General features: G+C 64.8%; 1 protein-coding gene and 1 long non-coding RNA gene across 12 annotated transcripts; both read right to left on the minus strand.

The window, feature by feature from the left end:
- Positions 1-976: 976 nt before the first annotated feature.
- Positions 977-2205, minus strand: LOC126036689 (uncharacterized). Its single transcript, XR_007505231.1, has 3 exons — positions 2139-2205; positions 1162-1189; positions 977-1012 (listed from the first exon to the last, which is right to left on the minus strand). It is a non-coding gene; the product is annotated as an uncharacterized LOC126036689 (long non-coding RNA).
- Positions 2206-4912: 2707 nt separating this feature from the next.
- On the minus strand, positions 4913-25869 carry SPNS1 (SPNS lysolipid transporter 1, lysophospholipid). Of its 11 annotated transcripts, none has more exons than XR_007505241.1 (14): positions 25850-25869; positions 24352-24581; positions 24187-24252; positions 23973-24109; positions 22282-22433; positions 21773-21839; positions 21513-21655; positions 16175-16330; positions 11978-12167; positions 11160-11225; positions 10950-11048; positions 7210-7381; positions 5900-6125; positions 4913-5444 (listed from the first exon to the last, which is right to left on the minus strand). XR_007505241.1 is itself a non-coding variant. In XM_049796708.1 (14 exons), the coding sequence occupies exons 2-13, from the start codon at positions 24569-24571 to the stop codon at positions 6013-6015; spliced, it is 1581 nt and encodes a 526-aa protein (XP_049652665.1). In that variant the 5' UTR covers positions 24572-24581; positions 25850-25869; the 3' UTR covers positions 4913-5817; positions 6004-6012. The 11 variants fall into 11 exon arrangements, 1 of the variants encoding a protein (XP_049652665.1); XR_007505239.1 differs by having other exon boundaries at positions 4913-5753; XR_007505240.1 differs by having other exon boundaries at positions 4913-5131; positions 5794-6125.
- Between the last annotated feature and the right edge of the window lie 631 nt (positions 25870-26500).

Consider the following 26500-nt stretch of genomic DNA (forward strand, 5'->3'; position numbering starts at 1 on the left):
GCCACCATGGGGCAGATTAGGCCACTATGGGGCAGAACTAGGCCGCTGTGGGGCAGAACTAGGCCACTGTGGGGCAGATCAGGCCACTATGGGGCAGAACTAGGCCACCATGGGGCAGAACTAGGCCGCTATGGGGCAGAACTAGGCCACTGTGGGGCAGAAGTAGGCCACTATGGGGCAGAACTAGGCCACTATGGGGCAGATTAGGCCACTATGGGGCAGAACTAGGCCACTATGGGGCAGAACTAGGCCGCTGTGGGGCAGATTAGGCCACTATGGGGCAGAACTAGGCCACCATGGGGCAGAACTAGGCCGCTATGGGGCAGATTAGGCCGCTATGGGGCAGAACTAGGCCGCTGTGGGGCAGAACTAGGCTGCTATGGGGCAGATTAGGCCACTATGGGGCAGAACTAGGCCGCTGTGGGGCAGAAGTAGGCCACTGTGGGGCAGAACTAGGCCACTATGGGGCAGATTAGGCTGCTATGGGGCAGAACTAGGCCGCCATGGGGCAGAACTAGGCCGCTATGGGGCAGAACTAGGCCGCCATGGGGCAGATTACACCACTATGGGGCAGAACTAGGCCACTATGGGGCAGATTAGGCCGCTATGGGGCAGAACTAGGCCACTATGGGGCAGGACTAGGCCGCTGTGGGGCAGATTAGGGCGCTATGGGGCAGAACTAGGCCGCTGTGGGGCAGAACTAGGCTGCTATGGGGCAGATTAGGCCACTATGGGGCAGAACTAGGCCGCTGTGGGGCAGAAGTAGGCCACTGTGGGGCAGAACTAGGCCACTATGGGGCAGATTAGGCTGCTATGGGGCAGAACTAGGCCGCCATGGGGCAGAACTAGGCCGCTATGGGGCAGAACTAGGCCGCCATGGGGCAGGACTAGGCCGCTGTGGGGCAGATTAGGGCGCTATGGGGCAGGACTAGGCCGCCGTGGGGCAGAGCGCGACTCACATCTGGCGGGGGTGATCACCATGAACCTCGCGGGGGGGACGCAGGGGGGCGGCCTGGGGGGGGGGGAGGGGACACACACACAGATGGGGGAGGGGCCGGAGCCCCACATGTGTGGGGCAGAGGGGGGGGGAACCCAGAGATTTGGGCCCCACGGCTGCCCCACAAGTGTCGTGTGTGTCCCCCCCCCCCCCCAACCACTCACTTGTAGTTGTCCACCTCGGCGCTGTGGCCTGGGGGGGGGAGGGGGGGTGAGGACCCCCAAATCCTGACCCCCAAGTGCCCCCCAGCCCCCCAAGTCCCCCCATAGACCCTCCAATTCCCCTCCCCAGCCCCCCAAGTACCCCCCAGCCCCCCAACTCACCCTCCCAGACCCCTAAGTGCCCCCCAGCCCCCCAATTCCCCCCCATAGACCCCCCAATTCCCCACCCAGACCCCCAAGTGCCCCCCCAGACACCCCCAGCCCCCCAAGTCCCCCCCATTGACCCCCCAAGTCCCCCCCAGACCCCCAAGTGTCCCCCCCGACCCCCAATTCCCCCCCATAGACCCCCCAATTCCCCTCCCAGCCCCCCAAGTCCCCCCGCAGACCCCCCCAATTCCCCCCCATTGACCCCCCAAGTCCCCCCCAGACCCCCATTTCCCCCCCCAGCCCCCCAAGTCCCCCCCATAGACCCCCCAATTCCCCTCCCAGACCCCCAAGTGCCCCCCCAGACACCCCCAGCCCCCCAAGTCCCCCCTATAGACCCCCCAATTCCCCCCCAGACCCCCAATTCCCCCCCACAGACCCCTCAATTCCCCTCCCCAGCCCCCCAAGTGCCCCCCAGCCCCCCAAGTCCCCCCTATAGACCCCCTGATTCCCCCCCAGACCCCCAAGTCCCCCCATAAACCCCCCAATTCCCCTCCCCAGCCCCCCAAATGCCCTCCCAGCCCCCCAAGTCCCCCCCATAGACCCCCCAATTCCCCCCCCAGACCCCCAATTCCCCCCCCATAGACCCCCCAAGTCCCCTTCCAGACCCCCAAGTGCCCCCCAATTCCCCTCCCCAGCCCCCCAACTCACCCTCCCAGCCCCCCAATTCCCCCCATAGACCCCCCATTTCCCCTCCCAGCCCCCCCAAGTCCCCCCCCTAGATCTCCCCCCCCCCCCCAGCCCCCCAAGTGCCCCCCCCCAGCCCCCCAACTCACCCCGGGGTCTCCCGCAGCGGGCGCAGAGGGCGGCCAGCAGCAGCGTGGGGGGCAGGAGGGCCAGGCCCCACCACCCGCCGTGGGGCCAAGGAGCCTCCATGGGGCTGGGGGGGACGACGAGGAGGTTGGGGGGCAGCCGTGGGGCCCGGAGGTTGGGGGGGGGGGGGGTTTTGGGGGGGGGGGGGGGGGCGAGACACCCCACGACACCTTCCTCCTCCTCCTCCTCCTCTTCCTCCTCGGCGCAGGTGCCGCGGGCGGTTGGCGCCCACGCGGGAGACGGTAACGGTAGAGAGGTGGGGGGGGGGCCTGCCCCATAAGTTGTTGGGGGGCTAGACCCACAAGTTGGGGGGCTAGACCCACAAATCGGAAGCTTCCAGCTCCCCAAGTGTGGGCAGGGGTCCCTACGTTCGAAGCTCCAGCCCCACAAGTTGGTGGGAGCGGCAGATCCGATCGCTCCTGCCCCATAAGTTGGAGGCCAGACCCACAAGTTGGGGGGCTAGACCCACAAATCGGAAGCTTCCAGCTCCCCAAGTGCGGAACACACTTCGTTCGAAGCTCCAGCCCCACAAGTTGGTGGTGGGAGCGGCGGATCCGATCGCTCCTGCCCCATAAGTTGGGGGCCAGACCCACAAGTTGGGGGCCAGACCCGCAAATCGGGGGGCTAGATCCACAAGTTGGGGGGCTAGACCCAGAAATCGGAAGCTTCCAGACCCCCAAGTGCGCGCAGGGGTCCCTACGTTCGAAGCTCCAGCCCCACAAGTTGGTGGGAGCGGCGGATCCGATCGCTCCTGCCCCATAAGTTGGGGGCCAGACCCACAAGTTGGGGGCCAGACCCGCAAATCGGGGGGCTAGATCCACAAGTTGGGGGGCTAGACCCAGAAATCGGAAGCTTCCAGACCCCCAAGTGCGCGCAGGGGTCCCTACGTTCGAAGCTCCAGCCCCACAAGTTGGTGGGAGCGGCAGATCCGATCGCTCCTGCCCCATAAGTTGGGGGCCAGACCCACAAGTTGGGGGTCAGACCCACAAGTTGGGGGCCCAGACCCACAGATCGGAAGGCTCCAGCCCCCCAAGTGTGTGCGTGTCTGTGTGCGGGGAGGGTTCATGCGTTCAAAGCTCCTGCCCCACAAGTTAGGGGGGGTCCCACATGTCTAAGGGCCTCCTGCCCCCCAAGTTGGGGACCCACACGTGCCGGCGCTCGGGACCACGCCGTGGGGCAGGGCCGCCATCTCGCTCCCCGTTCTTCCCCCCGCCGCCCCCGCCACGGCCACCCTAACGAGCCGTGGGTCCCGCTATGGGGCAGGGGGCAGCAGAGGGCACCCAAGTGCCCCACAAGTGTGGGGGGGGGGGGCCCAGGCGTCCCGCGGCCCCATAACTAAGGGGCCCAAGCGCCCCGCTGCCCCACACCCGGGGGTCCCACCCATTTGTCCGCCCCACGGCTCGCCGTGGGTCAACCCATGTGGACCCAGGCACCCCGCTGCCCCACAACTGGGGGTCCCAGCCACCCCTCTGCCCCATAACTAACGGACCCCAGCATCCCGTCTGCCCCATAAGTAAGTAGAAGACCCAAGCGTCCCACTGCCCCATAACTGGGGGACTCAAGCGTCTTGCTGCCCCATAACTAGAGGCCCCAAGCATCCTGTCTGCCCCATAAGTAGAAGACCCAAGCATCCCGCTGCCCCACAACTGGGGCTCCCAGGCGTCTGTCTGCCCCATAACTATGGACCCAAGCGTCCCGCTGCCCCATAACTAGACCCAAGCGTCCCGTCTGCCCCATAAGTAGAGGCCCCAAGCGTCCCGCTGCCCCATATGTAGACCCAAGCGTCCCATCTGCCCCATAACTAGAGGCCCCAAGCGTCCCGCTGCCCCATAAGTAGACCCAAGCGTCCCGCCTGCCCCATAACTATGGACCCAAGCGTCCCGCTGCCCCATAAGTAGACCCAAGCGTCCCGCCTGCCCCATAACTATGGACCCAAGCGTCCCGCTGCCCCACAAGTGGGGGTCCCAGGCGTCCATCCATCTGCCCCATAACCAGAAGACCCAAGCACCCCCACCCGCCCCATAAGTAGAGTCCCCAAGCGCCCCTCCGCCCCATAAGTGGGGGTCCCAGCCGCCCGCCCGCCCCACGGCTCGCCGTGGGTCAACCCCTCGTGGCCGCGACCGTCCGTCTGACCCACATCATCCCCCCCCACCCCCCCAACCCGCCCCCCAACCCGCCCCATACCTGCGCCCGCGCGACGTCCGGCGCTGTCACCTCCCGCGCCCCGAACCCCCGGCGCACGCGGGGACGGGGCCCCCCCCCCCCCCCCCAAAAAAAAAAAAAAACCGCCCCCCCCAGGAAGCTGCGGGCACCGCCGTGGGGCAGGAAACGTGTGGGGCAGGAAATGTGTGGGGCAGGAAATGTGTGGGGCGGGGATGGAGAACGGGCAGCCGGAGGGTGGGGGGTGAAACGGGGTTTATTTGGGGGGGGGGGGGGTGGGGGGTAGGAGATGTGGGGCGCCCCATTGCGGGGGTCGGTGAGCCGTCGCCGTGGGTCGGTGGGACTCGCCGTGGGTCGGTGAGCTGGCGCCGTGGGGCAGGGAGCCCTCGCCGTGGGTCGGTGGGACTCGCCGTGGGGCAGAGACCCCCTGCTATGGGTCAGTGCCCCATTGCTGTGGGTCAGAGACCCCCGCTGTGGGTCAGAGACCCTCTGCTATGGGTCGGTGCCACTCGCCGTGGGTCAGTGCCCCATTGCTGTGGGTCAGAGACCCCCGCTGTGGGTCAGAGACCCTCTGCTATGGGTCAGTGCCCCATTGCTGTGGGTCAGAGACCCCCGCTGTGGGTCAGAGACCCTCTGCTATGGGTCGGTGCCACTTGCCGTGGGTCAGTGCCCCATTGCTGTGGGTCAGAGACCCCTCGCTGTGGGTCAACGTCACTCGCCGTGGGTCAGTGCCCCATTGCTGTGGGTCAGAGACCCCTCGCCGTGGGTCAGTGCCCCATTGCTGTGGGTCAGAGACCTCCTGCTATGGGTCGCTGCCACTTGCCGTGGGTCAGTGCCCCATTGCTGTGGGTCAGAGACCCCCGCTGTGGGTCAGAGACCCTCTGCTATGGGTCAGTGCCCCATTGCTGTGGGTCAGAGACCCCTTGCTGTGGGTCAACGTCACTCGCCGTGGGTCAGTGCCCCATTGCTGTGGGTCAGAGACCCCCGCTGTGGGCCAGAGACCCTCTGCTATGGGTCAGTGCCCCATTGCTGTGGGTCAGAGACCTCCTGCTATGGGTCGGTGCCACTCGCCGTGGGTCAGTGCCCCATTGCTGTGGGTCAGAGACCCCCTGCTATGGGTCGGTGCCACTTGCCGTGGGTCAGTGCCCCATTGCTGTGGGTCAGGGACCCCTCGCCGTGGGTCAGTGCCCCATTGCTGTGGGTCAGAGACCCCCGCTGTGGGTCAGAGACCCTCTGCTATGGGTCAGTGCCCCATTGCTGTGGGTCAGAGACCCCCGCTGTGGGTCAGAGACCCCCTGCTATGGGTCGGTGCCACTCGCCGTGGGTCAGTGCCCCATTGCTGTGGGTCAGAGACCCCTCGCCGTGGGTCAACGTCACTCGCCATGGGTCAGAGACCCCTCGCTGTGGGTCAGGGACCCCTCGCCGTGGGTCAGTGCCCCATTGCTGTGGGTCAGGGACCCCTCGCCGTGGGTCAGAGACCCTCTGCTATGGGTCAGTGCCCCATTGCTGTGGGTCAGAGACCCCCGCTGTGGGTCAGAGACCCCCTGCTATGGGTCGGTGCCACTCGCCGTGGGTCAGTGCCCCATTGCTGTGGGTCAGAGACCCCTCGCCGTGGGTCAGCGTCACTCGCCGTGGGTCAGAGACCCCCGCTATGGGTCAGCGCCCCACGGCCGTGGGTCAGGCGAGGACGTGGGCCACCGGCACCTTGGTGGGGCGGCCGCCGCGCGGCACCACGATGTCATCGACGGCGTCATCGTCGTCGTCATCGTCGGCGGCGTCGGGGGGGAGGCCTGGGGGGGGGGGAGGGGCAGATTGGGGAGGGGGGTGGGATGACACCGGGGGGGACTGGGGGGGACTGGGAGGGACTGGGAGGGACTGGGAGGGTACTGGGAGGGTACTGGGGGATACTGGGAGGTACTGGGGGATACTGGGCGGTACTGGGAGGGACTGGGAGGGACTGGGGGATAGTGGGAGGGTACTGGGAGGGTACTGGGGGGTTACTGGGAGATACTGGGGGGTACTGGGAGGGACTGGGAGGGTAGTGGGGGATACTGGGAAGGTACTGGGGGGGGTACTGGGAGGGTGCTGGGGGATACTGGGGGATACTGGGGGATACTGGGAGGTACTGGGGGATACTGGGGGGTACTGGGAGGGACTGGGAGGGACTGGGGGATAGTGGGAGGGTACTGGGAGGGTACTGGGGGGTACTGGGAGGGTACTGGGAGGGTAGTGGGAGGGTAGTGGGGGATACTGGGAGGGTAGTGGGGGGGTAGTGGGGGGTACTGGGGGATACTGGGAGGGGACTGGGAGGGTAGTGGGGGATACTGGGGGATACTGGGGGGTACTGGGAGGGGTACTGGGGGATACTGGGGGGTACTGGGAGGGTAGTGGGGGATACTGGGAAGGTACTGGGGGGGTACTGGGAGGGTGCTGGGGGATACTGGGGGATACTGGGGGATACTGGGAGGTACTGGGGGATACTGGGGGGTACTGGGGGGTACTGGGAGGGGTACTGGGGGATACTGGGGGGTACTGGGAGGGTAGTGGGGGATACTGGGAAGGTACTGGGGGGGTACTGGGAGGGTGCTGGGGGATACTGGGGGATACTGGGGGGTACTGGGGGATACTGGGAAGGTACTGGGGGGGTACTGGGAGGGTGCTGGGGGATACTGGGGGATACTGGGGGATACTGGGGGGTACTGGGGGATACTGGGGGATACTGGGGGGTACTGGGGGTGCCACGGGGGGGTTACTGGGAGTGGGGCAGCCCCCCCAGTACCTACTGGGAGCGGCTTTTCAGCGGAAGCGGGCGCGGGGGGGAGGGGTGTCCGGGTATTTTTGGGGGGTGGGGGCGGGGCCGGGCGTGTCGCTGACCTTTGGCCTCGCGGCGGGCGCGGCGTCGGTCGCGGGGGAGGGCGTCGGCGGCGGCGAGGAAGAGCCCCCCCCCCAGCGCGGCGGCGAAGGGGGCCAGGAGCAGCGCCCGGCCCAGCGCCCGCGCCCCCCCCTGGAAGGAGGGCGGCGAACCCCCCCGCAGGGCGTCGCTCACCTGCCCGGACCAGTAAGAAAGCCGTCGGGACCAGTACGGACCAGTACGGACCAGTACGGACCAGTACGGACCAGTACGGGCCGGTACGGGCCAGTAAGGAGCGGTACAGACCAGTATGGAATAGTATAGACCAGTATGGGATGGGAAAAACCAGGATGGGAGAGAAGAGGAGAAAGCAGTATGGGATGGGATGGAACAGCATAGACCAGTACAGACCAGTACGGACCAGTACGGACCAGTACAGGCCGGTAGGGAACGGTACAGACCAGTACGGACCGGTAGGGAACAGTACGGACCGGTATGGAATGGGAAAAAGTGGGATGGGAGAGAACAGGAGAAAGCAGTATGGGATGAGATGGACCAGTAGGGACCAGTATGGACCAGTATGGGACAGTATGGGACAGTATGGACCAGTACAGACCAGTAGGGACCAGTACGGACCAGTACAGACCAGTATGGAATAGTATAGACCAGTATGGGATGGGAAAAACCAGGATGGGAGAGAAGAGGAGAAAGCAGTATGGGATGGGATGGAACAGCATAGACCAGTACAGACCAGTACGGACCAGTACGGACCAGTACAGGCCGGTAGGGAACGGTACAGACCAGTACGGACCGGTATGGGATGGGAAAAAGCGGGATGGGAGAGAACAGGAGAAAGCAGTATGGGATGAGATGGACCAGTAGGGACCAGTAGGGACCAATATGGGACAGTATGGGACAGTACGGACCAGTACAGACCAGTAGGGACCAGTACGGACCAGTACAGACCAGTATGGAATAGTATAGACCAGTATGGGATGGGAAAAACCAGGATGGGAGAGAAGAGGAGAAAGCAGTATGGGATGGGATGGAACAGCATAGACCAGTACAGACCAGTACGGACCAGTACGGACCAGTACAGGCCGGTAGGGAACGGTACAGACCAGTACGGACCGGTAGGGAACAGTGCGGACCGGTATGGAATGGGAAAAAGCGGGATGGGAGAGAACAGGAGAAAGCAGTATGGGATGAGATGGACCAGTAGGGACCAGTATGGACCAGTATGGGACAGTATGGGACAGTACGGACCAGTACAGACCAGTAGGGACCAGTACGGACCAGTACAGACCAGTATGGAATAGTATAGACCAGTATGGGATGGGAAAAACCAGGATGGGAGAGAAGAGGAGAAAGCAGTATGGGATGGGATGGAACAGCATAGACCAGTACAGACCAGTACGGACCAGTACGGACCAGTACAGGCCGGTAGGGAACGGTACAGACCAGTACGGACCGGTAGGGAACAGTACGGACCGGTATGGAATGGGAAAAAGTGGGATGGGAGAGAACAGGAGAAAGCAGTATGGGATGAGATGGACCAGTAGGGACCAGTATGGACCAGTATGGGACAGTATGGGACAGTACGGACCAGTACAGACCAGTAGGGACCAGTACGGACCGGTACAGACCAGTATGGAATAGTATAGACCAGTATGGGATGGGAAAAACCAGGATGGAAGAGAAGAGGAGAAAGCAGTATGGGATGGGATGGAACAGCATAGACCAGTACAGACCAGTACGGACCAGTACGGACCAGTACAGGCCGGTAGGGAACGGTACAGACCAGTACGGACCGGTAGGGAACAGTACGGACCAGTACGGACCAGTACGGACCGGTATGGGATGGGAAAAAGCGGGGTGGGACGGGACAGGAGAAAGCAGTATGGGATGGGATGGACCAGTATGGACCAGTATGGACCAGTATGGGACAGTACGGACCAGTACAGAGCAGTACGGAGCAGTACGGACCAGTATGGAATAGTATGGACCAGTATGGAATAGTATGGACCAGTAAGGACCAGTATGGGATGGGAAAAAGCGGGATGGGACGGGACAGGAGAAAGCAGTATGGGACGGGATGGACCAGTATGGACCAGTATGGACCAGTACAGACCAGTACGGAGCAGTACGGACCAGTATGAGACAGTACGGACCAGTATGGAATAATATGGACCAGTATGGACCAGTATGGGATGGGAAAAAGCATGATGGGAGAGAAGAGGAGAAAGCAGTATGGGATGGGATGGACCAGTAAGGACCAGTATGGACCAGTATGGAGCCGTATAGACCAGTATGGAACAGTACAGACCAGTATGGAATAGTATGGACCAGTATGGACCAGTATGGGATGGGAAAAACCAGGATGGGAGAGGACAGGAGAAAGCAGTATGGGATGGGATGGACCAGTATGGACCAGTATGGACCAGTATGGACCAGTACAGACCAGTACGGACCGGTAGGGAACGGTACGGACCAGTACGGACCAGTACGGACCGGTATGGGATGGGAAAAAGCGGGGTGGGACAGGACAGGAGAAAGCAGTATGGGACGGGACGGACCAGTAGGGAGCAGTATGGACCAGTATGGACCAGTATGGAACAGTACAGACCGGTATGGGATGGGACAGACCAGTATGGACCAGTACAGACCAGTATGGACCGGTACAGACCAGTAGGGACCAGTAAGGACCGGTACGGACCAGTATGGGATGGGAAAAACCACGATGGCATAGAACAGGAGAAAGCAGTATGGGATGGGACGGACCAGTATGGACCAGCATGGACCAGTACGGACCAGTACAGACCATTACAGACCAGTAGGGACCAGTACGGACCGGTATGGAACAGTACAGACCAGTATGGGATGGGAAAAAGCAGGATGGGACGGGACAGGAGAAAGCAGTATGGGATGGGATGGACCAGTATGGACCAGTATAGACCAGTATGGACCAGTACAGAGCAGTACAGACCAGTACAGAGCAGTACGGACCAGTATGGAATAGTATGGACCAGTATGGAATAGTATGGACCAGTAAGGACCAGTACAGACCAGTACGGACCAGTATGAGACAGTACGGACCAGTATGGAATAATATGGACCAGTATGGACCAGTATGGGATGGGAAAAAGCACGATGGGAGAGAAGAGGAGAAAGCAGTATGGGACGGGATGGACCAGTATGGACCAGTATGGACCAGTACAGACCAGTACGGACCAGTACGGACCAGTATGAGACAGTACGGACCAGTATGGAATAATATGGACCAGTATGGACCAGTATGGGATGGGAAAAAGCACGATGGGAGAGAAGAGGAGAAAGCAGTATGGGATGGGATGGACCAGTACGGACCAGTATGGACCAGTATGGAGCCGTATAGACCAGTATGGAACAGTACAGACCAGTATGGAATAGTATAGACCAGTATGGACCAGTATGGGATGGGAAAAAGCGGGATGGGACGGGACAGGAGAAAGCAGTATGGGACGGGACAGACCAGTATGGACCAGTACAGACCAGTATAGACCCGTATGGGATGAGATAGACCAGTATGGGACGGGATAGACCAGTATAAGACCAGTATAGGACAGGGCAGGGTACCCCCCCAAGTGCTCCCAGTCCCTCCCAGTGCCTCCCAGTGCCCCCCAGTCCCCTCCCAGTCCCTCCCAGTCCCCTCCCAGTATCACCCAGTACCCTCCCAGTCCCTCCCAGTCCCTCCCAGTGCCTCCCAGTGCCTCCCAGTACCGACCAGTCCGATGAGGTAGGGGCTGCCGGCGTCCCCCAGCAGGTGGGAGGTGACGATCTGCAGCGCTTCGGCCGTCGACCGTCGCGACGGGGCCACCACGTACTGGGGGGGGGGGGGGAGGGGAGAGGGGGGAGGGGGTGGGGTCAGGCGCGCGTCACGTGACACGCCACGCCCGCGCGTCACGTGACGCGTGGCCCCGCCCAATCCCGGTACCAGCAGGATGTCGCCCACGATGGCCCAGTTGAGCGACAGCAACGTCTCCCCCAGGAAAATGAAGACCTGGGGGGGAGGGGGAAGGGGTCATGACCCCGCCGTGACCTCTGTGACCTCCCGTGACCCCCGGACCCCCTCTATGACCCCCATGACCCTTCATCCACCCCCCCCCCCCCCATGACCCCATGTGGCAGGCGGGTGTCCCCATAAACCCCCCCCCGTGACCCCTGACCCCCCATGACCCCATCATGACCCCATGACCCTCCCCCCCCCAGGTGGCAGGGCAGGGGTCCCCACCCCCCCCCGATGCCCCTTGACCTCCCCATGCATGACCCCCCCCATGACCCCAAATGAGCCTCATGACCCCCAATGACCCCAAATGAGCCTCATGACCCCCAATGACCCCCCCATGACCCTGATGACCCCAAATGAGCCTCATGACCCCCAATGACCCCTGATGACCCCCATGACCCTTGACGACCCCCCATGACCCCTACGACCCCCAATAGACCCCCCCAACGACCCCCAACGACCCCCATGACCCCAATGACCCTTGATGACCCCCATGTCCCCTACAACCCCCAATGACCCCCATGAGTCCCGATGACCCCCCATGACCCCTGATGACCCCCCATGACCCCCCATGACCCCTACGACCCCCCCCGACCCCATGACCCTTGACGACCCCTCCAACCCCCAATGACCCCTCCAACCCCCAACGACCCCGCACGACCCCCCCATGACCCCCGACGACCTCCCGTGACCCCTACGCCCCCCGCCCCCCCCTTGACCCCCCGATGACCCCCCCGTGACCTCACGTAGGCGGCGGGCAGGCAGGGCGTGGCGCAGAGGAGGGCGAGGAGGAGGCAGGGGGCGGCGGCCAGGACCCCGCCCCCGCAGAGGAGGGCGTCGGCCCGCGGCGACCGCGCCCGCAGGCGGCGCGACAGCTCCGCCCCCGCCCCCACCCCCAGCACCCCCGAGGCGCAGGTCAGCACCCCGAAAACCAGGCTGGGGGGGGGGAGGGGAGGGGTCGGCTCAGCCCCTTCGTCCCATCCCCCACCGTCCCCGTCCCAGTGTCCCCAGTGTCCCCAGTGTCCCCGTATCCCGTTGTCCCCATCGTCCCTATTGTCCCCATCCCCATCATCCCGATCCCAGTGTCCCCAGTGTCCCCATCGTCCCCATCGTCCCCATCCCAGTGTCCCAATTGTCCCCATCCCATCATCCCATCCTCCCCATCCCGTTGTCCCCATCCTCCCCATTGTCCCCACCCCGTTGTCCCCATTGTCCCAGTGTCCCCAGTGTCCCCGTATCCCGTTGTCCCCATCATCCCAATTGTCCCCGTATCCCATCGTCCCCATTGTCCCCATCCCCATTATCCCCATCCCGTTGTCCCCATTGTCCCCATTGTCCCCATCCCAGTGTCCCCATCGTCCCCATTGTCCCCATCGTCCCCATCCCAGTGTCCCCATCGTCCCCATTGTCCCCATCCCAGTGTCCCCATCGTCCCCATCCCAGTGTCCCCATTGTCCCCATCATCCCCATCCCAGTGTCCCCAGTGTCCCCATTGTCCCCATCCCCTTGTCCCAACTGTCCCCATCCCATCGTTCCCATTGTCCCCATCATCCCCATCCCACTGTCCCCATTGTCCCCATCATGCCCTTGTCCCCATCCCGTTGTCCCCATCCCGTTGTCCCCATCATCCCCATCATCCCCATCGTCCCCATTGTCCCCATCCCACCATCCCCATCCCATCATCCGCCCCCATCGTCCCCATCCCATTGTCTCCTTGTCCCCATCGTCCCCATCCCAGTGTCCCCATCCCGTTGTCCCCACTGTCCCCATCCCATCATCCCCTTGTCCCCATCCCATTGTCCCCAGTGTCCCCATCATCCCCATCCCATTGTCCCCATCATCCCCTTGTCCCCACTGTCCCCATCCCATTGTCCCCATTGTCCCCATTGTCCCTATCGTCCCCATCCCACTGTCCCCAGTGTCCCCATCATGCCCTTGTCCCCATCCCAGTGTCCCCAGTGTCCCCACTGTCCCCATCGACCCCATCATCCCCATCATCCCCATCCCAGTGTCCCCATTGTCCCCATACCATTGTCCCCATTGTCCCCTTGTCCCCATCCCACCATCCCCATCCCATCATCCCGTTGTCCCCAGCCCATCATCCCTATTGTCCCCATCCCACTGTCCCCATCCCACCATCCGCCCCCATCGTCCCAATCCCATTGTCTCCTTGTCCCCATCGTCCCCAGTGTCCCCATCCCAGTGTCCCTATTGTCCCCATCCCATCATCCCATCGTCCCCATCCCGTTGTCCCCATCCTCCCCATCCCAGTGTCCCCATTGTCCCCATCACCCCTTGTCCCAATTGTCCCCATCCCTTTGTCCCCACCCCATTGTCCCCATCCCGTTGTCCCCATTGTCCCCATCATCCCATCGTCCCCATTGTCCCCATCCCACCATCCCCATCCCATCATCCCAATCCCATTGTCCCCATCCCAGTGTCCCCAGTGGCCCCATTGTCCCCATCCCAGAGTCCCCATTGTCCCCATCCCAGAGTCCCCATTGTCCTCATCCCATTGTCCCCATTGTCCCCATCATCCCCATCCCATTGTCCCCATCATCCCCAGTGTCCCCATCCCAGTGTCCCCATTGACCCCATCGTCCCCATCCCCTTGTCCCCATCGTCCCCATCATCCCCTTGTCCCCATCCCGTTGTCCCCATTGTCCCCATCCCAGTGTCCCCACCGTCCCCATCCCAGTGTCCCCATTGTCCCAATCCCAGTGTCCCCATTGACCCCATTGTCCCCATCCCAGTGTCCCCAGTGTCCCCATCATCCCCATCCCAGTGTCCCCACTGTCCCCATCCCAGTGTCCCCAGTGTCCCCATCGTCCCCATCCCAGTGTCCCCATCATCCCCATCCCATCGTCCCCATTGTCCCCATCATCCCATTGTCCCCATCGTCCCCATCCCATCGTCCCCACTGCCCCCATCCCGTTGTCCCCATTGTCCCCATCCCAGTGTCCCCAGTGTCCCCGTTATCCCCATCATCCCCTTGTCCCCATCGTCCCCATCGTCCCCATCCCAGTGTCCCCATTGACCCCATTGTCCCCATCCCAGTGTCCCCAGTGTCCCCATCGTCCCCATCCCAGTGTCCCCATTGTCCCAATCCCAGTGTCCCCAGTGTCCCCATTGTCCCCATCCCAGTGTCCCCATCATCCCCATTGTCCCCATCCCATCGTCCCCATTGTCCCCATCATCCCGTTGTCCCCATCGTCCCCATCCCAGTGTCCCCAGTGTCCCCAGTATCCCCATCATCCCATTGTCGCCATCATCCCCATCCCAGTGTCCCCAGTGTCCCCATCGTCCCCATCCCCTTGTCCCCAGTGTCCCCATCGTCCCCTTGTTCCCATCCCGTTGTCCCCATTGTCCCCATTGTCCCCATCCCAGTTTCCCCACCGTCCCCATCCCAGTGTCCCCATCGTCCCCATCGTCCCCATCCCAGTGTCCCCATTGTCCCAATCCCAGTGTCCCCAGTGTCCCCATCGTCCCCATCCCAGTGTCCCCATCGTCCCCACTGTCCCCATCCTATTGTCCCCATTGTCCCCATCCCAGTGTCCCCACCGTCCCCATCCCAGTGTCCCCATTGACCCCATCGTCCCCATCCCAGTGTCCCCATCGTCCCCATCCCAGTGTCCCCGTTATCCCCATCATCCCCTTGTCCCCATTGTCCCCATCATCCTGTTGTCCCCATCATCCCCATCGTCCCCATCCCAGTGTCCCCATTGACCCCATCGTCCCCATCCCCTTGTCCCCATCGTCCCCATCATCCCCATCATCCCCTTGTCCCCATCCCGTTGTCCCCATTGTCCCCATCCCAGTGTCCCCACCATCCCCATCCCAGTGTCCCCATCGTCCCCATCCCAGTGTCCCCGTTATCCCCATCATCCCCTTGTCCCCATCGTCCCCATCATCCCGTTGTCCCCATCATCCCCATCGTCCCCATCCCAGTGTCCCCGTTGACCCCATTGTCCCCATCCCAGTGTCCCCAGTGTCCCCATCATCCCCATCCCAGTGTCCCCATCATCCCCATCGTCCCCATCCCAGTGTCCCCACTGTCCCCATCCCAGTGTCCCCATTGTCCCCATCCCAGTGTCCCCAGTGTCCCCATCATCCCCATCCCAGTATCCCCATCATCCCCATCGTCCCCATCCCAGTGTCCCCAGTGTCCCAATCCCAGTGTCCCCATCGTCCCCATCCCAGTGTCCCCATCGTCCCCATCATCCCCATCCCATCGTCCCCATTGTCCCCATCATCCCGTTGTCCCCATCGTCCCCATCCCATCGTCCCCACTGTCCCCATCCCGTTGTCCCCATCGTCCCCATCCCAGTGTCCCCATTGACCCCATCGTCCCCATCATCCTGTTGTCCCCAGTGTCCCCATCGTCCCCATCCCAGTGTCCCCATCATCCCCATCCCATCGTCCCCATCGTCCCCATCATCCTGTTGTCCCCAGTGTCCCCATCGTCCCCATCCCAGTGTCCCCATCATCCCCATCCCATCGTCCCCATTGTCCCCATCATCCTGTTGTCCCCATTGTCCCCATCCCAGTGTCCCCACCGTCCCCATCCCATTGTCGCCATCATCCCCATCCCAGTGTCCCCAGTGTCCCCATTGACCCCATTGTCCCCATCCCCTTGTCCCCATCGTCCCCATCGTCCCCATCATCCCCTTGTCCCCATCCCGTTGTCCCCATTGTCCCCATCCCAGTGTCCCCAGTGTCCCCATCATCCCCATCATCCTGTTGTCCCCAGTGTCCCCATCGTCCCCATTCCAGTGTCCCCAGTGTCCCCATTGACCCCATTGTCCCCATCCCAGTGTCCCCAGTGTCCCCATCGTCCCCATCATCCCCTTGTCCCCATCGTCCCCCCTGTCCCCATCCCGTCGTCCCCCCTGTCCCCGTCCCGTCGTCCCCACCGTCCCCACCCCCCCCACCCCCCCGGTCACCTCTCGTCGCCGTGGCAGCGCCGTCCCTCGTCACACGGCCACGCCTCCCCGCTGGCCAACCGGCACCGGTAGAGGAAGGCGGGAGCCCACAGGGCCAGCGCCCCGGTGACGAAGGCCACCGCCGTGAAACCCAGGGTGGTCAGCACCAGGCTGCGGCTGGGGGAGGGGGGGGACGCGGTGTCACCGGGGACCGACCCCCCCCCCCCGCCTTGTCACCGCGTCACCCCCCCAAAAAAGGGGACGAGGGACGTTGGGCCATCAGGTCAACCCAAGCCTAAAGGGATAGCAGGTCAACCCATTGAGGGGCCAAGGGACACCGGGACCCCCCCAAAAGGGGACAAGGGACATGGGGACCCCCTGTCACCCCCCCATGGGACCCCCCAGACCCCCCCAATGGGACAAGGGACACTGGGACCCCCCTGTCACCCCCCCCAAAAAGGGGACGAGGGACGTTGGGCCATCAGGTCAACCCAAGCCTAAAGGGATAGCAGGTCAACCCATTGAGGGGCCAAGGGACACCGGGACCCCCCCCAAAAGGGGACAAGGGACACAGGGACCCCCTGTCACCCCCCCATGGGACCCCCCAGAGGGGACAAGGGACATGGGGACCCCCCAGACCCCCCCGAGGGGACAAGGGACACTGGGACCCCCTGTCACCCCCCCAGACCCCCCCAAGGGGACGAGGGACGTTGGGCCATCAGGTCAACCCAAGCCTAAAGGGCCACCAGGTCAACCCATTGAGGGGACAAGGGACACCGGGACCCCACCCAAAAGGGGACAAGGGACATGGGGACCCCCTGTCACCCCCCCATGGGACCCCCCAGAGGGGACAAGGGACACTGGGACCCCCCCCCCCTTTGTCACCGGGTCACCCCCCCCAAAAAAGGGGACGAGGGACGTTGGGCCATCAGGTCAACCCAACTCTAAAGGGATAGCAGGTCAACCCATTGAGGGGACAAGGGAGACCGGGACCCCCCCCAAAAGGGGACAAGGGACACGGGGACCCCCTGTCACCCCCCCATGGGACCCCCCAGACCCCCCCAATGGGACAAGGGATGTTGGCACCCCCTGTCACCCCCCCAGACCCCCCCAAGGGGACAAGGGACATTGGGCCATCAGGTCAACCCAACTCTAAAGGGATATCAGGTCAACCCATTGAGGGGACAAGGGACACCAGGACCCCCCCAAAAGGGGACAAGGGACACGGGGACCCCCTGTCACCCCCCATGGGACCCCCCAGAGGGGACAAGGGACATGGGGACCCCCCAGACCCCCCCGAGGGGACAAGGGACACTGGGACCCCCTGTCACCCCCCCAGACCCCCCCAAGGGGACGAGGGACGTTGGGCCATCAGGTCAACCCAAGCCTAAAGGGCCACCAGGTCAACCCATTGAGGGGCCAAGGGACATTGGGGCCCCCCCAAAAGGGGACAAGGGACACGGGGACCCCCTGTCACCCCCCCATGGGACCCCCCAGAGGGGACAAGGGACACTGGGACCCCCCCCCCCTTTTTCACCGGGTTACCCCCCCAAAAAAGGGGACGAGGGACGTTGGGCCATCAGGTCAACCCAACTCTAAAGGGATAGCAGGTCAACCCATTGAGGGGACAAGGGACACCGGGACCCCCCCCAAAAGGGGACAAGGGACACGGGGACCCCCTGTCACCCCCCCATGGGACCCCCCAGACCCCCCCAATGGGACAAGGGATGTTGGCACCCCCTGTCACCCCCCCAGACCCCCCCCAGGGGACAAGGGACATTGGGCCATCAGGTCAACCCATTGAGGGGACAAGGGAGACCGGGACCCCCCCAGAAGGGGACAAGGGACATGGGGACCCCCTGTCACCCCCCCCTGGGACCCCCCAGAGGGGACAAGGGACATGGGGACCCCCCAGACCCCCCCGAGGGGACAAGGGACACTGGGACCCCCTGTCACCCCCCCAGACCCCCCCAAGGGGACGAGGGACGTTGGGCCATCAGGTCAACCCAAGCCTAAAGGGCCACCAGGTCAACCCATTGAGGGGACAAGGGACACCGGGACCCCCCCAAAAGGGGACAAGGGACACGGGGACCCCCTGTCACCCCCCCATGGGACCCCCCAGAGGGGACAAGGGACACGGGGACCCCCCAGACCCCCCCGAGGGGACAAGGGACACTGGGACCCCCTGTCACCCCCCCAGACCCCCCCAAGGGGACAAGGGACGTTGGGCCATCAGGTCAACCCAACTCTAAAGGGATATCAGGTCAACCCATTGAGGGGACAAGGGACACCGGGACCCCCCCAAAAGGGGACAAGGGACACGGGGACCCCCTGTCACCCCCCCATGGGACCCCCCAGACCCCCCCAATGGGACAAGGGATGTTGGCACCCCCTGTCACCCCCCCAGACCCCCCCAAGGGGACGAGGGACGTTGGGCCATCAGGTCAACCCAACTCTAAAGGGATAGCAGGTCAACCCATTGAGGGGCCAAGGGACATTGGGGACCCCCCCAAAAGGGGACAAGGGGCACGGGGACCCCCCAGACCCCCTCCCATGGGACCCCCCAGACCCCCCCGAGGGGACAAGGGACACTGGGACCCCCTGTCACCCCCCCAGACCCCCCCAAGGGGACAAGGGACGTTGGGCCATCAGGTCAACCCAAGCCTAAAGGGCCACCAGGTCAACCCATTGAGGGGACAAGGGACACCGGGACCCCACCCAAAAGGGGACAAGGGACATGGGGACCCCCTGTCACCCCCCCATGGGACCCCCCCGAGGGGACAAGGGACACTGGGACCCCCTGTCACCCCCCCCAAAAAGGGGACGAGGGACGTTGGGCCATCAGGTCAACCCAACTCTAAAGGGATAGCAGGTCAACCCATTGAGGGGCCAAGGGACACCGGGACCCCCCCAAAAGGGGACAAGGGACACGGGGACCCCCTGTCACCCCCCCATGGGACCCCCCCGAGGGGACAAGGGACACTGGGATCCCCCCCCTTTGTCACCGGGTCACCCCCCCAAAATAGGGGACGAGGGACGTTGGGCCATCAGGTCAACCCAACTCTAAAGGGATAGCAGGTCAACCCATTGAGGGGACAAGGGAGACCGGGACCCTCCCCAAAAGGGGACAAGGGACACGGGGACGCCCTGTCACCCCCCCATGGGACCCCCCAGACCCCCCCAATGGGACAAGGGATGTTGGCACCCCCTGTCACCCCTCCAGACCCCCCCAAGGGGACAAGGGACATTGGGCCATCAGGTCAACCCATTGAGGGGACAAGGGAGACCGGGACCCCCCCCAAAAGGGGACAAGGGACATGGGGACCCCCTGTCACCCCCCCATGGGACCCCCCAGAGGGGACAAGGGACATGGGGACCCCCCAGACCCCCCCGAGGGGACAAGGGACACTGGGACCCCCTGTCACCCCCCCAGACTCCCCCAAGGGGACGAGGGACGTTGGGCCATCAGGTCAACCCAAGCCTAAAGGGCCACCAGGTCAACCCATTGAGGGGACAAGGGACACCGGGACCCCACCCAAAAGGGGACAAGGGACACTGGGACCCCCCCCCCCTTTGTCACCGGGTCACCCCCCCAAAATAGGGGACGAGGGACGTTGGGCCATCAGGTCAACCCAACTCTAAAGGGATAGCAGGTCAACCCATTGAGGGGACAAGGGACACCGGGACCCCCCCCAAAAGGGGACAAGGGACACGGGGACCCCCTGTCACCCCCCATGGGACCCCCCAGAGGGGACAAGGGACATGGGGACCCCCCAGACCCCCCCGAGGGGACAAGGGACACTGGGACCCCCTGTCACCCCCCCAGACCCCCCCAAGGGGACGAGGGACGTTGGGCCATCAGGTCAACCCAAGCCTAAAGGGCCACCAGGTCAACCCATTGAGGGGCCAAGGGACATTGGGGCCCCCCCAAAAGGGGACAAGGGACACGGGGACCCCCTGTCACCCCCCCATGGGACCCCCCAGAGGGGCCAAGGGACCCTGGGACCCCCCCCCCCTTTTTCACCGGGTTACCCCCCCAAAAAAAGGGGACGAGGGACGTTGGGCCATCAGGTCAACCCAACTCTAAAGGGATAGCAGGTCAACCCATTGAGGGGACAAGGGACACCGGGACCCCCCCAAAAGGGGACAAGGGACACCGGGACCCCCCCAAAAGGGGACAAGGGACACGGGGACGCCCTGTCACCCCCCCATGGGACCCCCCAGACCCCCCCAATGGGACAAGGGATGTTGGCACCCCCTGTCACCCCCCCCAGACCCCCCCAAGGGGACAAGGGACATTGGGCCATCAGGTCAACCCAACTCTAAAGGGATATCAGGTCAACCCATTGAGGGGCCAAGGGACACCGGGACCCCCCCAAAAGGGGACAAGGGACACGGGGACCCCCTGTCACCCCCCCATGGGACCCCCCAGAGGGGACAAGGGACACGGGGACCCCCCAGACCCCCCCGAGGGGACAAGGGACACTGGGACCCCCTGTCACCCCCCCAGACCCCCCCAAGGGGACGAGGGACGTTGGGCCATCAGGTCAACCCAACTCTAAAGGGATAGCAGGTCAACCCATTGAGGGGACAAGGGACACCGGAACCCCACCCAAAAGGGGACAAGGGACATGGGGACCCCCTGTCACCCCCCCATGGGACCCCCCAGAGGGGACAAAGGACACGGGGACCCCCCCCCCCCTTTGTCACCGGGTCACCCCCCCAAAAAGGGGACGAGGGACGTTGGGCCATCAGGTCAACCCAACTCTAAAGGGATAGCAGGTCAACCCATTGAGGGGCCAAGGGACACCGGGACCCCCCCCAAAAGGGGACAAGGGACACGGGGACCCCCTGTCACCCCCCCATGGGACCCCCCAGAGGGGACAAGGGACACGGGGACCCCCTGTCACCCCCCATGGGACCCCCCAGAGGGGACAAGGGACGTCGGGACCCCCTGTCACCCCCCCAAAAAAGGGGACGAGGGACGTTGGGCCATCAGGTCAACCCAACTCTAAAGGGCCACCAGGTCAACCCATTGAGGGGACAAGGGACACCGGGACCCCCCCAAAAGGGGACAAGGGACACCGGGACCCCCCCAAAAGGGGACAAGGGACATGGGGACCCCCTGTCACCCCCCCATGGGACCCCCCAGACCCCCCCAATGGGACAAGGGACACTGGGACCCCCTGTCACCCCCCCAAAAAGGGGACGAGGGACGTTGGGCCATCAGGTCAACCCAAGCCTAAAGGGATATCAGGTCAACCCATTGAGGGGCCAAGGGACATTGGGGACCCCCCCCCAAAAAAGGGACAAGAGACACCGGGACCCCCTCCCCCCGCTCCCCCCCCCAAGGACTCACTTGGTGGCCAAAACCCGCAAATCGGTGGCCCAGGAGGTGCGGGGGAGGGGCGCGTCGGGGGGTCTCTCCAACCCCCCCCGGGGGGGGTCGCTCACCACCGTCACCAGTAAAGCCACGGCCACGGCTCCCAGCGCCGGGGTCACCTGGGAAAAAAAAATGGGGTTTTTTTTTAGGGGGGGGGGGGGTCAGGGGTCACCCTTGGGGTCAATTGGGGGGAGGGGCACACATTGGGGGGGGGGGGGGGCGGGACAGACACTCACGCGAAGGGCCCAGCGCCAATCGGTGGCCACCTCCTTCACCTTGGCCCCCACGATGTAACCCAGCCCGCTGGGGGCGGGGCAAAAAGAAGGGTGGGGTCAGGGGGCGGGGATCCCAAATCCACAGAGACCCCGCCCCCGTTGTCCCAATATGGCCACCTCCCCCCCCCTACGGCACCCCACCGAAACGTCCCCACCCCATAAATGCCGCCCCCCATAAATGCCGACCCCCAAAATCGCCCCCACCCAAAAGGTCACTCCCCCAAAATTTCCCCCCCCACACCCAAAATGACCCCGCCCCCAAAATGACCCCGCCCCCAAGATGACCCCGCCCCCAAGATGACCCCGCCCCACCCAACATCCCCCCCAAAAATGCCCCCCCCACTTGTCCCGCCCCCCAAATGCCCCCCCCCACCCCACATATCCCCCCCCAAAATGCCCCCCCCTGCCCCAAATATCCCCCCCAAAAGTGCCCCGCCCCCCCCCCCAAAAAAAAAAAATTTGCCCCCCACCTGCCGAGGGGCACGGCCAGGTAGAACCCCCCCAGGGCGCGGCTGCGGGCGACGCCGGCGCAGAGGTCGGCGATGAGGGTGGGGGCCACGGTGGAGTAACTCGCCTCCCCCACCCCCACCAGCGCCCGCCCCACCAGCAGCACCCAGAACCGCTGGGGGGGGGGGATGGTTGGGGGTGATGAGATGGGGGTCAGACCCACGGCTGCCCCATAGCAACCCCGTAGCACCTATAGGTGCCCCACGGCCACTCTAGAGTATTCACAAGTGCCCCATAACCAGCCCATAGTACCCGTGGGTGCCCCCGCTGTCGCCCCACGGCTGCCCCATAGCGTCCACTGTCGCCCCACGGCTGCCCCATAGCGTCCACGGGTGTCCCACGGCAACTACGGCCAACCCATGGCATTCGTGGGTGCCCCACGGCCGACCCATAGTACCCACAAGTGACCCACGGCCGCCCTATAGCACCCATAGGCACCCCATAACACCCGCGGGTGTCCCACGGCCACCCCACGGCACCCACAGCTACCCCATAGCACCCATGGCTGCCCCACGGCCACCCCACGGCCACCCCACAGCTCCCACACAGCACCCACAGACACCCCACAGCCACTCCACAGTACCCACAGCCGCCCCACAGCTGCCCCACGGCCACCCCACAGCACCCACAGCCACCCCACAGCACCCATGGCTGCCCCACAGCCACCCCACAGCCACCCCACAGCACCCACAGCTGCCCCATAGCACCCACAGCTGCCCCACGGGCACCCCATAGCACCCATGGCTGCCCCACGGCCACCCAACAGCCACCCCACAGCTCCCCCACAGCACCCACAGCCGCCCCACGGCCACCCCACAGCACCCACAGCTGCCCCATAGCACCCACAGCCACCCCACAGCACCCATGGCTGCCCCACAGCCACCCCACAGCACCCACGGCCACCCCACAGCTGCCCCATAGCACCCACGGCCACCCCACAGCACCCACGGCTGCCCCACGGCCACCCCACAGCCACCCCACAGCTCCCCCACAGCACCCACAGCCACCCCACAGCACCCACAGCTGCCCCATAGCACCCATGGCTGCCCCACGGCCACCCCACGGCCACCCCACAGCTCCCCCACAGCACCCACAGCCACCCCACAGCCACTCCACAGCCACTCCACAGCCACCCCACAGCACCCATGGCTGCCCCATGGCCACCCCACGGCCACCCCACAGCTCCCCCACAGCTGCCCCACAGCACCCACGGCTGCCCCACGGCCGCCCCATAGCACCCATGGCTGCCCCACGGCCACCCCACAGCACCCACGGCCACCCCACAGCTCCCCCACAGCACCCACAGCCGCCCCACAGCTGCCCCATAGCACCCACAGCCACCCCACAGCCACCCCACAGCACCCATGGCTGCCCCATGGCCACCCCACGGCCACCCCACAGCACCCACAGCCGCCCCACAGCACCCACGGCTGCCCCACAGCCACCACACGGCCACCCCACAGCCACCCCACAGCACCCACAGCCGCCCCACAGCACCCACAGCCGCCCCACGGCCACCCCACGGCACCCACAACCGCCCCACATCACCCACAAACACCCCGGGACCACCCCCCCACATCACCCCCGGGTATCCCAACGCCGCCCCACACCCGCCCCACATCTGCCCCACGGCTGCCCCACGGCTGCCCCACACCTCTCGCGGGACGAAGCTGCTGGCCAAGGTGACGGTGGACCAGAGGGCGATGCCGAGGCAGAGCAGGCGCTTACGGTTGTGCCGGTCGCCCAAATAACCGAAAACGGGCGCCAGCACCATATAACTGCTGATAAACACTGGAAAAGGCGGCGAAGCCGTGGGTCAGCCCCACAAGTGTGGGGCAGCCCCACATATCCCCCCTCTCAGGCCGCACCTGTTTGTAAGAGACCGGAGCTGCCGTCTCCGATGCCGAAAAAATCCTCGACTTCGGGTAGGACGCCTGGGGGAAAAAAAAAAAAACCACCCCCCCAAACCGGGAGATGTGGGGAGATGTGGGGCTGCCCCACGGCTGCCCCACGGCCGCCTGCCCCACACGTACTGGCGACGGTGAAGCGGTCCATGTAGTTGAGGAGGTTGACGTAGCAGAGGACGGCCACCGTCAGGCGGGCGCGGGCGAGGGAGACGCCGTGGGGCAGCGCCGTGGGGCGGGCGACGCCGTGGGGCAGCGCCGTGGGGCGGGACGGGGAAAGAGGGGAACCGCGACCCGGGTCTTCGGCGCCGGTGTCGTCGGCGCGACGCAGCACCGGCCCCGACGCCATGGGGCTGCCGCTGTGGGGCAGAGACGATGGCAAGGTGGGGGGGGGGGGGGTTGACGTCGCGACCCACGGAGACCCTCTGCCCCATAGCGAGTCCGGCCCCGCAGAGCGCCTGGCCCCACGGCTCTCCTGCCCCATAGCTGAGTCCGAAACCCGGCCCTCTGCCCCATAGCTGACCCCCCTGCCCCATAACTGAACCCCCTGCCCCACAGCTGCCCCCCCCAGCCCCATAACTGCCCCCCTCAGCCCCACAGCTGCCCCCCCTGCCCCATAACCGCCCCCGAAACCCAGTCCCCTGCCCCATAGCTGCCCCCAGAGCCCAGCCCCATAGCTGCCCCTCACACCCCCCAGCCCCATAACTACCCCACAACCCCATAAGTGCCCCCCCCGCCCCATAACTGCCCCCCCCGCCCCCCAACTGCCTCCTCCTGCCCCATAGATCCCCCCAAATGCCCCCCAGCCCCACAACTGCCCCCCATCCTCCCCCCATTACCTCCAGCCCCACAACCGCCCCCCCAGCTGCTCCCCAAGCCCCACAACAGCCCCCCAAGTGCCCCCCAAGCGCCTTCTCCTGCCCCATAGATCCCCCCCAGCCCCACAACTGCCCCCCTACCCCCCCAAATCTCCCCTCCCAGCCCCCCAACTACCCCCTCAGCCCTCCAACCGCCCCCCAAGCCCCTTCCCCAGCCCCATAGATCCCCCTCAGGCCCCCCAACTGCCCCCCCAGCCCCCCAAATTGCCCCCCAGCCCCACAACTGCCCCCCCAGCCCCTTCCCCAGCCCCATAGATCCCCCCCAGCCCCCCAAATCCCCCCCCAGCCCCCCAACTGCTCCCCAGCCCCTTCCCCAGCCCCACAAATCCCCCCCAGCCCCCCCCCAAGTGCCCCCCCAAGTGCCTTCTCCTGCCCCATAGATCCCCCCCAGCCCCCCAAATCCCCCCCCAGCCCCACAACTGCCCCCCAAACCCCTTCCCCAGCCCCATAGATCCCCCTCAGGCCCCCCAACTGCCCCCCCAGCCCCCCAACTCTCCCCCCCAGCCCCCCAAGTGCCCCCCAAGTGCCTTCTCCTGCCCCATAGATCCCCCCCAGCCCCCCCCCCAAATCCCCCCCCTCCCCCTTCCCGCCCCACAGATCCCCCCCACCCCTCCCCCACCGCTGGGTCCCGACCCCCCCACCCCTCCCCCACCCCCCTACCCCCCTCCCGCCCCCCTCCCGTGACTCCCCGTCACGTGACACCCCCCCAAAATCCTCCCCCCCCCCCCCCCCCCCCCCCCCTTATTTACCCGCCGGCCGGAGACGCTGCCGCGGCGGCGGCCACGTGACCCCGCCCCTCTCCTCCGCCGGGGTCACGTGAGCGCGGCGGCCCCACGTGACCGGAGGAGGCCGCCCGGCCCCACCCCCGCCCTCGATCCCGGCTCTCAGGCCCCGCCCACTTCCGGGGTGGGGGTGGGGGGTGGGGACGAAACCAACGGCCGGAAATGGTGGGGAGGGACGGACGTGACGTCACGGGGAGGGAATAACTGGGAATAAGTAGGGGGAATGCCGGGAATAAATCAATAAATCAATAAATAAATACTGGGAATACTGGGAGCACTGGGAATAAATACTGGGAATGCTGGGAGTACTGGGAGAACTGGGAGAACTGGGAATACTGGGAATAAATACTGGGAATGCTGGGAGAACTGGGAATACTGGGAGGACTGGGAATACTGGGAGGACTGGGAGGACTGGGAATACTGGGAATACTGGTTTTGGAGCAGTGGAAGTACTGGGAACACTGGTTTCAGGCCACTGGGAATACTGGGAATACTGGTTTCAGAGTACTGGGAGCACTGGGAACACTGGGAATACTGGGAGCACTGGGAATACTGGTTCCACAGCACTGGGAGCACTGGGAATACTGGTTTTGGAGTACTGGGAGCACTGGGAACACT

This window comes from Accipiter gentilis, unplaced genomic scaffold (genome assembly GCF_929443795.1).
Source record: "Accipiter gentilis unplaced genomic scaffold, bAccGen1.1, whole genome shotgun sequence".
NCBI classification, from domain to species: Eukaryota; Metazoa; Chordata; class Aves; order Accipitriformes; family Accipitridae; genus Astur; species Astur gentilis.

Excerpts from the sequence above, each read along its gene's own strand:
- SPNS1 (XM_049796708.1), bottom strand. The coding sequence starts at position 24,571 with ATGGCGTCGGGGCCGGTGCTGCGTCGCGCCGACGACACCGGCGCCGAA. Across the intron at positions 21,840-22,281 it reads CTGGCCGTGCCCCTCGGCAG|CGGGCTGGGTTACATCGTGG; the intron begins GTGGGGGGCAAA and ends CCCCGCCCCCAG. Across the intron at positions 11,049-11,159 it reads TCGTGGGCGACATCCTGCTG|TACGTGGTGGCCCCGTCGCG; the intron begins GTACCGGGATTG and ends CCCCCCCCCCAG.